Raw genomic sequence first — 13,926 nt, 5'->3', positions numbered from 1 at the left:
AAAAATAAATAATTCACAAGTAATTTCAATTACAAGATAAAATCAATGAAGAATATAATAATTACTTAATGTCAGTCAACAAATTAATATACAAGAAAATTAATTAATTAATTCACAAGTAAATCTCAGCTTTTAACAAACACACATATATAATATAATATGATCAGCCTGAAGGATCAATGATGTTGCTGAGCTCCTGTAGTTTCTTCAACCTTGCTTTCTCACTTTCATTCACCAACTACAAAGGTTGCAATAAATCATTATCTAAACACTACGATAAAAAGATGTTTGAACTCGAATTGTTTCAAGAAACTCGTAGCTAGATTGTTTATACATACCTCAACTAGAGTGGTTGTTAGTTTATTCTTTTCTTGCTTCTTATTGCGTAAAGCCTCCATTGCTTCTTGATACTCTTTCTCCTGTTTTTAGACGACAAGGGTCAGCTCTTACTTGCTTCATTTTTATATATTTGTATAGGGGATCAGGCTACAAATCAAAACATTTTTTATACACATGGGTCGGGCCCACCTCACATGAGACGGGCCTGCCTGCTATAATTCCTAACATTTATGAATACTTATTATAGATAATAAATGTCTTGATCGTGATTAGAAAAAAAAATAATTACGGTAGTAATTTAAATGTTTTAGTAAAATGAATTACAAGGTTATATTAGTATTGAAAATAGATTTTAGACAGGTTTCAACCCGTTAACTAGTTAAACTCATTTCTTAACTAGGAAAACTGAGTTTAACTGGTGGTTAAGTCATGTGCTTTACAACTAAACGGTTGAAAGTCTAAATCCTGCAAAGTATGGATATTGGTGTATTTACTTTAGGAAATCTACAAATTACTCTTTGAGAAAAACTAGTTAAACATCATATCGCCATTTTTGTTCATTATTGGGATGGAAGCTTTGACGGTTATGTTCAATAAAGCGGCAACGGATGGTATGTTTAAAGGATTTGAAACTCCATATGGGGGTGGGGGTCCATATTTATCAAACTTACTATTCGCCGATGATGCTTTAATCATTGGAGAGTGGTCGGTTAGTAACACAATGAATTTGGCTCGCCTTTTAAGATGTTTCCATTTACTAGCAGGTCTTAAAGTGAATTTCCTAAAGTCAAGTTTGATTGGAGTAGGGGTTAGTGAGGCTGAAACGATCAGTTTAGCCAATCGCCTCCACTGTAGAGTGGGTAAAATCCCTTTCTTTACCTAGGTCTACATGTGGGAGCGAATATGAACCGAATCACAAACTGGCAACCAGTGTTGGATGTGTTCGACACGAGACTCGCAGGATGGAAGGCAAACTCCATGTCTATGGGGGGTAGAATTACAATCTTGAAGTCGGTTCTCAAGACCCTCCTATCTTACTATTTTTCGCTCTACAAGGCTCCAACAAAAATTATCGAGATTCTAGGAGCGAAACAGAGAGACTTCCTATGCGGGAGGTCGAAAAACAATAAAAAAACATGTTGGGCGGGATGGAATCATATAACCACACCGAAAGAGGAAGGAAGGCTGGGGTTGTGTCCGCTAAAAACGTCCAATATTGCCTTTTTGCTGAAATGTGGTGGCAATATAGAAAAGAGGAGCATAGTTTATGGCGAAGACTCATTGATCCCATTCATTATACGTCGAGATCTTGGCCGGCTATCCCACATAATAAACAACTGACAGGTACGTGGAGCACGATAGCGAAGCTGGACAACTTTATGTTATCGTCCACTCTACAAATGGAAAACGCGATTCACAGTAAAGCGGGCAATGGTGATAATATTCGTTTTTGGTTGGACTGTTGGTTGGTGGAGAGACCGTTAAAGAAGGTGTATCCTTTACTTTTTGCGGCTGAAACAGTTAAAGGATGCAAGGTTAGAGATCGATGCAAGATTGAGGATGGAAGGATGAATGTGACGTGGTGCTGGAAACAAAACATCACTTTTGATGTTGCTATTTGGGATCTATAAGAATTGTAGGCAAAGATGAATCAATATCAATTTAAACAAGGTCCTAACCAGTGGAATTGGGTTGCGAATGAGGAAGGTATTTTTTCCATTGCTTCTGTTAAGAAGCTGTTGAATGAAGATGTGATTGGTACAAACTCTGAACCTTTTGAGTGGAATAATTGGGCGCCGTTGAAGGTTTGTGCTTTCAGATGGAGATTATGGCAAGATAGGCTTCCTACGGCAAACAACCTTGCTAGAAGACACATAATTCCAGCCACTAATCTATGCAGCCTTTGTGGTGAAGAACCTAAATCCGTGGAACACATCTTCACATCCTGTTTCTATGCTTCGATGGTGTGGCATATCATTGGAACGTGGTGTAAGCAACCTCCTATATATGTTTTTTTCGTGAAAGATGTGCTCAACTATCATAAGCATGTGTCGGGAGGGGAAACGAGAAGAAAAATAATTCAGGTTATCATGATGGTCTCATATTGGAGCATTTGAAGGGCAAGGAATAAGTCCATTTTCGATAATGAACCAGTTAAGTTGCAGAAGATCATTAGGGAGATAAAGTCGCAAAGTTACTTTTGGATTAAAAATCGCTCATCGTTAAAACGTCTAGATTAGTTGGGTCAAGTTTGATGTGTAATGTGTTTGTCTGTGTCATTTTGCCTTCGCTAGCGGCTTGCTAGGAGGCGTTTTAATGAAAGTTGCCGTTCAAAAAAAGTTAAACTCATTTCTTTTAATTTCCACATGTGATATTTAAGAAAATGTGTGATATTTATGATTGTGGTACCTTCTTGTGGCAACTTTTTCCCAGTGATTTGAGCTCATGGTTAGCCCTGTCTACCTTCTTTCGCACCGTGGCTAATTCTTTCTTCATGGGATCTTTCAAAGCCTCGAGTTCCTAATGATCATGCAAATAAAGAAAGAAATTAACAAACTAGATCAATCAACCATTATTTACCTCTTTAAATATAGAGGTGTAACCGAAATATAAATTATAAATCAAATAATAATAACAATAACAGATAATAAACTCAGATAACATTGATATGCATGCGGATGCATGATGTTATTGTTATCGTTGTCAAATGACTCAAATTGATTATATTAATTTATATCATGGACTTACTTCCCATAGTCTAGCGAGTCTTCGGGTTTTTTCCTCTACACGATCAAGCTGAAACTCGAGTTTTTCCCTAACCTGCACCTTCTTCTTCTCAATCTCTTCTTCTCTTGCTTGAAACATTTCGACAGCCCGTTTTTCGTCTTCAACATTTCCATCTAAGGTTCCCATTGTTGCTATGTTCTTCATTTTGCTTGTCTATTAATTTATGTTGAAGAAACCCTCTCTTTTGTAACCTTCATAGGCTGGTTTTTCTCTTTTGCTTTTGTTCTAACAATATAATTTTCTGTCACACACACATGGTCGGTGATCATCTAATTTCTTTTAGCTTATAGTATAAACCATTTGAAAAATAAGTAGAAAAAAAAAAAAAGAATTGTAGTAAGTACGTGTGGTGTACATCTGTTTTATCATCATAGTTCTAGGTTGAGAGAAACTTAGGATAATCATAGCCACGGTTTTAAAAGGGTCATTTCTAACTTGTATCTTGTGCATTAAAAGTTGTACTCTATTGCCATGATTAATTCAAATGTACACCTTAGTCTACTAATGATCAATTTGAAGCTGATCCATGACAAAATGATGGAGAAAAAGTAGTCAAGTAGCAAAGTGAGGCATGTGAAGCTCATAAGATTGGGTGATCACAAAACTAACCATTATTTGAAGCATCACCTAATTTGATATACCCATGGCATTATAGCCTAGTGGTATCTTTGGGGTGGGATAAAGTTTATAACGACTAGGTTATGGGTTCGATTCCCACAAAGGGGGTTTTCGCAGATTTATTTGGTTTCCTCCTGAATTGGTGTATAGGCATTATTGCCTAGTGAAGATGGATTTGATCGGGTGGCTCTGCTGGTGGCACGATGATACTCCAGTAGTCCGTCAGTGATCCAAATTTGCCGTTCAAAAAAACCTAATTTGATATCATTATCTCCTATGGTTTACTTTCTTTTATGTAAATTACTACTATCATTATAGAATAAAGAGTTAATTATTGTTTTCGTCCCTGTGGTTTGTCAAAAATCACTATTTCAGTCTATTAGTTTAAAAATTGTGATTTCAGTCCCTGTGGTTTCACTTTCGTAAGCATTTCAGTCCACCTCGTAACCATTTAAGTCCCTGTACTAACAGAATAAATGGATTGAAATGGTTACAAAAGTGAAATTACAGGGACTGAAATGGTTACAAAAGTGAAAATACAGGGACTGAAATCGCAATTTTAACAGTAATTAACTCTATTGAAATTAATACATCAAGAAATGTATTCTATAAAGTTAGGCAAAATTAATTTGTATGTACTAAAATAGTTGGGTCAAATATTGTAGTGATTATCTCAAAAGAACGCAATTAACAATAAAAAAACAATATTAGGTTTTACAATTATTGCAATTATGCAATATATGTTATTGATATAATTGCCTCTCTTGGATTAAAAAAACGTGTAAAATTATTAAAGCAAGAAAATGAAATGGAAAATGTTATTAGGGTGAGCGGGGCACTTCTCAGGGAGGGGAGCGGGGAGTGAAGTCCCTGAACAGGAACACCGCCGCCATCAAATCGGGGAGGCTAAGCGGTGAGTGGGAGCGGTGTATACTCACCGATTGAGAGAGAGGAGAGAGAGAGAGAGGAGGTGATTGGTTGTTAATGTGGATCCACCCTTTTTCCACCAATCATATTTTTCTTCTTTTTTTTATAAAAAAAATAATTGTGTGAGTGGAGTGATGCCAACGTTTGAGTGCAAAATGGGGACTTAAGAGGGGAGTTGACGTGGCGCGTGCTGATTGGGTGTGTGTAAGAGAGGTCACTCCCCTAAGAGAGGAGTGCCCCTCTCACCCTTATAACAATCTATGTCTCCGACCTGCAAATCGACTATAATGATATATGTCATTCATCAATCAAACAACATCGATTATGTTGACGTATTTATTGTGAAGAACGCTCATCTCTAAGTACGTTAAAGGTAGGCTACGCAACGTCTCTTAGGCCATCCGTAGTCATAAAGCCTTTTGTGGGGCGTTATGCAACACGTGTCGTGCCACGTCACACAAGGGCGTTATATCACTAGAGCCCGTAGTCATAAAGCCCCTACCCATCAATACCTAATTATTAATTTTCGTTTTTATTAATTAATTATAAAAACCTTGCTTTATTTTGATTGGACCAAACTTTGAAAACAACCCCCATCACCGGCGTTATATATATGGCGCCACCCAACTTTTTTTGTCTCATAAAGCCCCTCGTAGCGGTGTTTGGGGCTTTATAGGGGCTTTATAAGGACATATAGCGCCCCACTACACAAGCACTTACCATCTCCTAACAAAGAATGACTTTTTTTTAAAACTAGAAGTATCATAGTTTAGTGCTATTTATAAAGATAATGAAAAACATGTAAATAATACCTGATACAGCAAACAGGTCAGTAGAGAATCCAGTCAGAGACGTAGCCATTATGTTCGACAAAGTTGTCAGGATGTCCTAGTTCCCCTTTAGGATGTAAGTTATTGATGATAGTACCAAGTTCTTTAGGGTTGAAGAACTCGTAGTAATGGAGAGAGAAGAGGGGACGATTTTAGTGTTGATGTTATGAGAGTCTAACCCTAATCCCTCACTAGTAATCTTTTTATATAGGGAAACTCAATTAGTCAATAAGGGTAATATGGTCCATCAACAATTACCAACTAATTATATTACATTTTTAATATATATTGATCCATATTATATAAATGATAATGATGGCTATTATATTAAATACATATAAATAAATATTTAATCTTACAAGGGGAAGGTTCATTTGGGAACACTAAAAAGGTAGGGAACAGCGGGGAACCGACTCAAACGAACTCTGATTGGACTCATTCCAGCGGTGTTGGAACCGGCTCGTCGAACCCTAACTAAGATATCTTAACCCTAAACCCTAAACCCTAAACCCTAAATCCTAACTCCTAAACTCTAAACCCTAAAGCTAAAAAATAAGGCTAAAACCTAAGCTAAACCGTAAAATCTAAACTATAATCCCTAAAAGCTAAACCCTAAAGGCTAAACCTAAAGCTAAATCCTAAACCCTAAAGCTAAACCCTAAACCCTAAAGCTAAATCCTAAAGCTAAACCCTAAAGCTAAACCCTAAAAGCCAAACCCTAATATATTTAGGGTTTAGGGGTTATGATTTAGGGTTTAGGGTTAAGAGATCCTAGTTACGGTTCGATGAGCCGGTTCCAACGCCGCTGGAATGAGTCCAATCGGAGTTCTTTTGAGTCAGTTCCCCACTGTTCCCCAATGAACCTCACACAATCTTTCAATTTGTACATTATGTTTCTTGTTAGCTCTTGTAAATCAAAGCGACGTTGAAATAAGGTAAAACAAATATTCGAATACCCTTGAAGAAGGAAAGAAGGAAGGACGTGTGTTTCTGTTTTACTAACCCACTTAAAACAAGTCTGTTAGTCTTACATATGCATGGAAGGTAAGACAACACAATATTTTATCTTGTGGTGTTCGTGTTCATTTATGAGACGAGACGTGGAAGTCATACATGAAGATAGTATAACATTGGACATGATATAAGGAATTGTGCATTGAAACATTAGGCAACAATTTCACATACTTATTCATAAAATCATTGATGGCAATAGATCGACATTCGCTACTTAAAGGAGACACTTAAAATAAGTCTGTTAGTCTTACATATGCATGGAAGGTAAGACAACACAATATTTTATCTTGTGGTGTTCGTGTTCATTTATGAGACGAGACGTGGAAGTCATACATGAAGATAGTATAACATTGGACATGATATAAGGAATTGTGCATTGAAACATTAGGCAGCAATTTCACATACTTATTCATAAAATCATTGATGGCAATAGATCGACATTCGCTACTTAAATCCTAAAGCTAAACCCTAAAGCTAAACCTTAAAAGCCAAACCCTAATATATTTAGGGTTTAGGGGTTATGATTTAGGGTTTAGGGTTAAGAGATCCTAGTTACGGTTCGATGAGCCGGTTCCAACGCCGCTGGAATGAGTCCAATCGGAGTTCTTTTGAGTCAGTTCCCCACTGTTCCCCAATGAACCTCACACAATCTTTCAATTTGTACATTATGTTTCTTGTTAGCTCTTGTAAATCAAAGCGACGTTAAAATAAGGTAAAACAAATATTCGAATACCCTTGAAGAAGGAAAGAAGGAAGGACGTGTGTTTCTGTTTTACTAACCCACTTAAAACAAGTCTGTTAGTCTTACATATGCATGGAAGTAAGACAACACAATATTTTATCTTGTGGTGTTCGTGTTCATTTATGAGACGAGACGTGGAAGTCATACATGAAGATAGTATAACATTGGACATGATATAAGGAATTGTGCATTGAAACATTAGGCAGCAATTTCACATACTTATTCATAAAATCATTGATGGCAATAGATCGACATTCGCTACTTAAAGGAGACACTTAAAACAAGTCTATCAGTCTTACATATGCATGGAAGGTAAGACAACACAATATTTTATCTTGTGGTGTTCGTGTTCATTTATGAGACGAGACGTGGAAGTCATACATGAAGATAGTATAACATTGGACATGATATAAGGAATTGTGCATTGAAACATTAGGCAGCAATTTCACACACTTATTCATAAAATCATTGATGGCAATAGATCGACATTCGCTACTTAAAGGAGACACACACACACACACACACACACACACACATATATATATATATATATATATTCCTATATAGGATCAGGATTTAGGAAAAACGTTGGAAAATGTGAGAACAGTGAGAACGATTTTGGTGTTGACATGTGGCATTGATGCTAAATTACACTAAGGGTAATATTGTCAAAAAACTCACTCACATGAACTGGGTGTTCAAATAAAACGCCATAAAAAATACTCAATTCAGAAAAAACGGCATGAAAATACCCAGTTAAAAACGTCATAAAACACCCAGTTCAGAAAAACTCCATGAAAAACTCAGTTGAAAACGCCATAAAACACTCATTTCAGAAAAACGCCATGAAAATACCTAGTTAAAACGCCATAAAAACACCTAAATCAGAACAACGCCATGAAAATACTTAGTCTAAAACGCCATAAAACACCCAGTTCAGAAAAACGCCATAAAAACCCAGTTCATTTTTTTCGAAAAGTATATCAATAGTATACTCGTTGGAAAGATAAAAAAGTTATTGGCGTTTAAAAATGATGGGGAAAATGGCATGTGATTAGCATGTGCACCCTTGTTTGGATCTTCTAATTTTACCCCTCCTGGTTAGGGATGGCAATGGGTCGGGTTCGGGTCGGGTATTGGTAATCCCATACCCATACCCAGTTGTAAAATTGTGTCCCATACCCGACCCAATACCCGTCGGGTATTTGTCGGGTAATTACCCGTCGGGTACTGGGTATACCTGCGGGTATCGGGTATACACATTAGTTTGTTAAAAGATATACATTGGGATATCTAAATACATTTTTTACTATTATAATTATTATACAATTTTATTTGTGCAACAACTATTATAAATTAAAAATATACATTACATACATATAAGTTTTATCATAAATTAATAATAACTTTATAATAGTTGTACACTGATGTGTGTAAAATGCAACATATAAAACACATCAATTAAGGCATAAAACTAACCCTTTTTAAGTACTAATGTTGGAAAAAGAGTGTTTTTGTCTTCCTTTTGTATTTTCAGGATGAAATGAGCTCAAAATCACAAAAGAAGCAAAAAGACCCCTAATTCTATCATAATTACAAGAAAAGGAACAAAAGCAAACTGCCCGGACCCTCAACGGCACCTCCCAAGACAAAGAGAAGAGAACAGATGTCTGAACACGCCCCGTGTCCAGTGAACACGGGGGCGTGCCCAGGAAGCAGCAGAAAAGACAAACCAGTAGAAGCTTCCATTGCTCACCACGGGGCCGTGCCCAGCGGACACGGGGGCGTGTTGAAAGTACAGCAGGCGCATTAATTGTAATTCGCAATTACAATTAATGAAGAGAGAGAATGTCAGACGGGCACGGGGCCGTGTTCAGCGAACACGGGGCCGTGTCCAGCGTTCTGTTCAGCCTATAAATAGAGGAGCTTGGCTTCATTCTCTCTCATCCCTTGGCACACCACCTCTCTCACACTTCATCCACCACCCACCACCACCATAACACCATCATCCACCACCATCATCCATTGTCCATCATAGAGTGTGTGAGTCGTCTCGGGATCCAAGATTGATCGTAAGAGTTCTTGACAATCAAGGCCATGTTTGCCTAAGTCTCTTACATCACTTGGTGAAGACAAGTGTTTAGTATAATACTTTTTATTTTTAATCTTTTGCACTTTTTATTTGGTTTTGTATTAATGACTTTAATAACTAGTTACTTATGTTGAAGGTGATCTTTCCTTATCGTTTGTCCGTGGTGTCTTGGCATTATTTTACTGTCTATATAAAATAAAAGATTTTCACCATTCATATCTCCACGGTCTATATGGAGGTATGTTGGCTACCTGGTCGGGGGTTAAGGGAACGGTTTGGTAAAGGTCTTGCCCTTGTTCAGCGTTTAGAGGTCCTGCTTGGGACCTGGGTCAAATTTAGTAGGATCTCCTTCAATGCCCATAGGTATTGGATGGCGGGGATCCAAACTCTTTGACCCCCTCATAAGCTAACTACTATTAATACTATAACCCGGCTATTTAGGACTGTATCCCTGCTGACTCAGACTACTTAGCCGAGGGTAACGTCACCGCCAAAAGCGGGGCCTACCATAATTTGCATTAATAACTTAATTCATTATCTTTCAATAATCCAACCCTTTAGGATTGTATCCTTGCTGACTCAAACTACTGGGTTGAGGGTAACGTCACCTCCGAAAAAGGGGCCTACTACAATAACTAAGATAATCTCTTAAACAAGTGCAAAAGTGCGAAAATAATCAAAGGTTATACTAATACACGTGTCGGATCCAAGTGATTCATCTTGTCTATCTGTTTTTATTTTATTTTATTTTTCAGCATTTAGTTAGTTTTTATTTTTCTTAGTTTAAAACATTTTTCTAACTTTTTGATTTGATTAGACGTTGAGGATAAACCGGTATTAAAAGCTCTTGTGTCCTTGGACGACCTCGGTATCTTACCAACACTATACTACGTCCACGATGGGTGCACTTGCCCATATGTGTGTTTAGTGTTAGTAAATATCGTGTTTTATAAATTTAAAACTTGGCTAAAAGTGTAAAAAGGGCTTAAATATATATCTAAAATTATATTACACTACACGCACATCATACACTTATATGTATATACTTCACAACTACAGAATATAAATACTAAGAAAATTTATTTTTTCGCATTATGAACATACTAAAATAAATCACTAATAGATAAGGGTTAATGGAAAATAAAAATATAAATTAAAAACTTCGGGTATATAGTTCGGGTAAACGGGTATATGGTTTCGGGTAATCGGGTCGGGTATCACCCAATCCCATACCCGACCCATACCCGCGAAAATTTTTAAAACTAATCCCATACCCGGCCCAATACCCGTCGGGTATCGGGTATACCCGTCCCATTTGTATCGGGTTTCGGGTATACCCGTCGGGCTCGGGTATTTTTGTCATCCCTACTCCTGGTAGTTATAAGGTTCTCATTATTTACAAAAATGCCACCGCATCATCTTAGCCACAAATCACAAAGATCTTATGACTGAAAATCGTTCTCACTGTTCTCACACTTCAAAACGTTTTCTTTTGATCCCATTCCTATATATATATATAGGGGAAGGTTCATTTGAGAAGAAAATTCTATTAAGAATGAAAAGAACAAAAGGGTACAATTGTAAAACACTAAATAGTTTTTTTCTCATCTCATTTATTATTATGTTTGACTAATTAATTAGTCATTAAGACTATCATCATCCACACTAAAAAATTTTGCCTACACACATCAAAAGTTATCCTACACATTTCGAAATTTATCCTACACATATTGAAATTTATCCTACACAACTCGTAATTTATCTTACACGCCTCGTATTTATCCTACACTATAAATGAATTTTTATTTTTATTTTTTGAGAAAAATATATATCTTAAAAATAAGTTACAAATTTAATATAGTTAGTTATTAAATATGAAACTACCAATTAATGATGTATGTAAGTTTACCAATATACCCTTATAGTTACATTAAGTACAAATATTAAATGAAGTCTAATGAAGCATTTCTATTGGTTGAAATTTCTTCTTTTTTCTTCTTACAAAGAATTTCTTCTGATTTGAACTCTCCACTATATATATATATAGGGAGCCGCTAAAATGAAAACCACCCCCAGTTGTAAGAACCATGAGAACCGTTCTCAACCAATCAAATTATGACAACCTAGAGGGTGTTTTTGTCATTTACCCCAAATCTCAAATCCATCTGTCTCTCTTCATTTAAAGTCAGCAGACTTTTTATATATATCTCATATCTCTTGTCACAAATTCTCTCTCAAGCTCATCTTCTGTAACGCCCCGCATTTACGTATTAACATGTTTTAAGAAATAACTGTTCGACTTTCTATTTCTAGTAACACAGTTGAAATCGAAAAAAAACAGTTTAAAAACGGAAAACTACGCATTTTAACGCATTTTTAACGCGACCGACAAGCGAACGCGACAAATATTGAACACCGACATTGTTTCACGTATTTAAACTTTAAGATATATTACACGCCATTTTACGAAGCCCGTGTGCAAAAACGGGCTACCTAAAACGCGGGGATTAGGCTTGTGGGCCTTGGGCCCAAGCCCATTAAATCAAATATGGTATATCTTACTAGTTAGGAGGCTCAAAACCCTAAAATCCCATTATTTTATCAACAGCCCGCTCACCCTCATCCCTCACATCCTGCTCTTGTCTAACTTCATCTTCCACAACTCCACCTCTCTCAAACCCTTTGCTCCCCCTCTACAGAGCTCCGCTGACCGGAGGTACGTCTCCGACGGGCGCCGCCTATCTCCCTCCGACAACACACACCTACACACCCTCTCCCCTTGACACACTGAGCCGGCTTAGTCCGGTGGCGCCGCGATGACGGAATTAGAAGAGACAGAGAGAAAGAGAGACGTTGTGAGAGAGGGTGACACCGTGTGCAGCGGCGGAGGAGCACGACGACGGTGGTAGTGTTTTTCGGGTCGGCTCGTTGCAGGTTCGGGCTTCGCGACTCAGTCAGCGGTCAGGTACAGAGTCCGGGTCAGTTACAGACGGCTTCGGTTCCACCCGGTTCGGTTCGAAGTTCAGACTCGGGTTTAGTCTCGGTTCAGATTCGATGTCCGGTTCATTGTTCAGTCGACTCCAGTTAACCCCGGTCAACATTAGTCTTGTTTGTTCTCGGTTCAAGTTCATCGGAGTTCACGTTGGAGGTCCACGACGGAACCACATAATGTCATGTTCGGTATACCTTTCTTCCTCGATAGTTCCTTTCATTTAAATCCCTGTTAAAATTCTATAATTTTGATGCTAACCATGAAAACCTGGAAGTTTTGAAAACAACCAGGAGGAACTGATACTCTGGTCGTTTACGTTCTGTGATAAACATTGAGATTAAACACCGAGACTGTTTGTTAGAACTTGGTTAATGGTTGAACTTTCATCAAATAGTTTTCAAAAATTTATGTGGGGTCTTACTGTTTATTCATAATCAAATTAATGTTTGATCTTTTATATATGTCATGCGTCTGCGTTTTTATATAAATAGAAGAAGACAACATCACTAATTTTAATGTGTATTATATTATTTTGTTGCAAACTGATGTTATTATAATACTAATATTATAATAGTCAAATTTGGTTAAGTAACTTCATGAAACTGATTTCTTTATAAGAATAAAAAAAATCATAATTATATTTCTTTCAAATAACAATTTAAGTGTTATATATTATATATATACAAGGGCGTAGCTTAAGAGGGGCCGGGAGGGGCGCCCGACCCCCCGAACTTTTCGCTCAGTAGTGTTATATATGTAGTTTTTGTATAGAAATTTTTTGGTATATACGTTTTGGACCCCCCGGTTCTATAGAAATTTTTGGGTATATACGTTTTCGACCCCCCCGTTTTCATGGTCAAACTTCGCCACTGTATATATATGTATTAAAGCAAATGTTGTAATTACCAAACCCCTCTAACCATATCGATCCGCTCTTACACACATGTATACATGTGTATAAATCGATATTATTTTTACGCCAACGTCACTTATATAAAGTATTCCTTGGAATTGCACAAAGAATATATCTATAGAATTATAAATTGGAAATTTTATCTAAATATTCACTCGAGTAGACCCCATGTATAAATATAAAATACAATTAATTTATTATCAATTCTTCTAGTTATTTAGTACATTTCCATTCCTTGTTTTAGGATAATTCTCGTTGTTCCAAGGTCTCCAAATCCTATTCCTACGCTTAGACTTACAAGGAAGCGCAAACGCAACCACTTGTAATCTCAAGACTTCGTCAATTCCACTCTCGGTTTTCGTGAAACTCTACCCAATTCTGTGAGTACACTCGACCCATTTACATTTTAAACCACTTTTGGGTTGTAACATGTTACCATACAAAAATTACACTTACACACACTTAAACATGCTTTGTGAACTCAATCCGTTATACATGCTACTTGTTATACTAGATAATACATGCTTTATGCCATTACTATGTTATACCCTCGCTTAACAAATATAGCGCTATAGGAGTAGCACACCACCCGACGGGGGTTTGTTAGGTCAATATACTATACGGTCTCGTCACTTTTGTGGCGAGGGATGCTAAATACTAGTGGACACTTTG

General features: G+C 37.0%; 1 protein-coding gene across 1 annotated transcript; it reads right to left on the bottom strand.

The window, feature by feature from the left end:
• Positions 1-3,400, bottom strand: LOC110872383. The gene is made up of 4 exons (XM_022121166.2): positions 3,088-3,400; positions 2,749-2,859; positions 339-419; positions 1-238 (listed from the first exon to the last, which is right to left on the bottom strand). Exons 1-4 carry the CDS (start codon positions 3,268-3,270, stop codon positions 164-166), a joined length of 450 nt encoding a protein of 149 aa, XP_021976858.1. The 5' UTR covers positions 3,271-3,400; the 3' UTR covers positions 1-163.
• Between the last annotated feature and the right edge of the window lie 10,526 nt (positions 3,401-13,926).

The sequence above is a fragment of the Helianthus annuus genome, chromosome 8, assembly GCF_002127325.2.
Source record: "Helianthus annuus cultivar XRQ/B chromosome 8, HanXRQr2.0-SUNRISE, whole genome shotgun sequence".
Taxonomy (NCBI): domain Eukaryota; kingdom Viridiplantae; phylum Streptophyta; class Magnoliopsida; order Asterales; family Asteraceae; genus Helianthus; species Helianthus annuus.
Note: the sequence above shows the minus strand (reverse complement) of the source record. Positions and strands in the feature narration are given on the sequence as shown.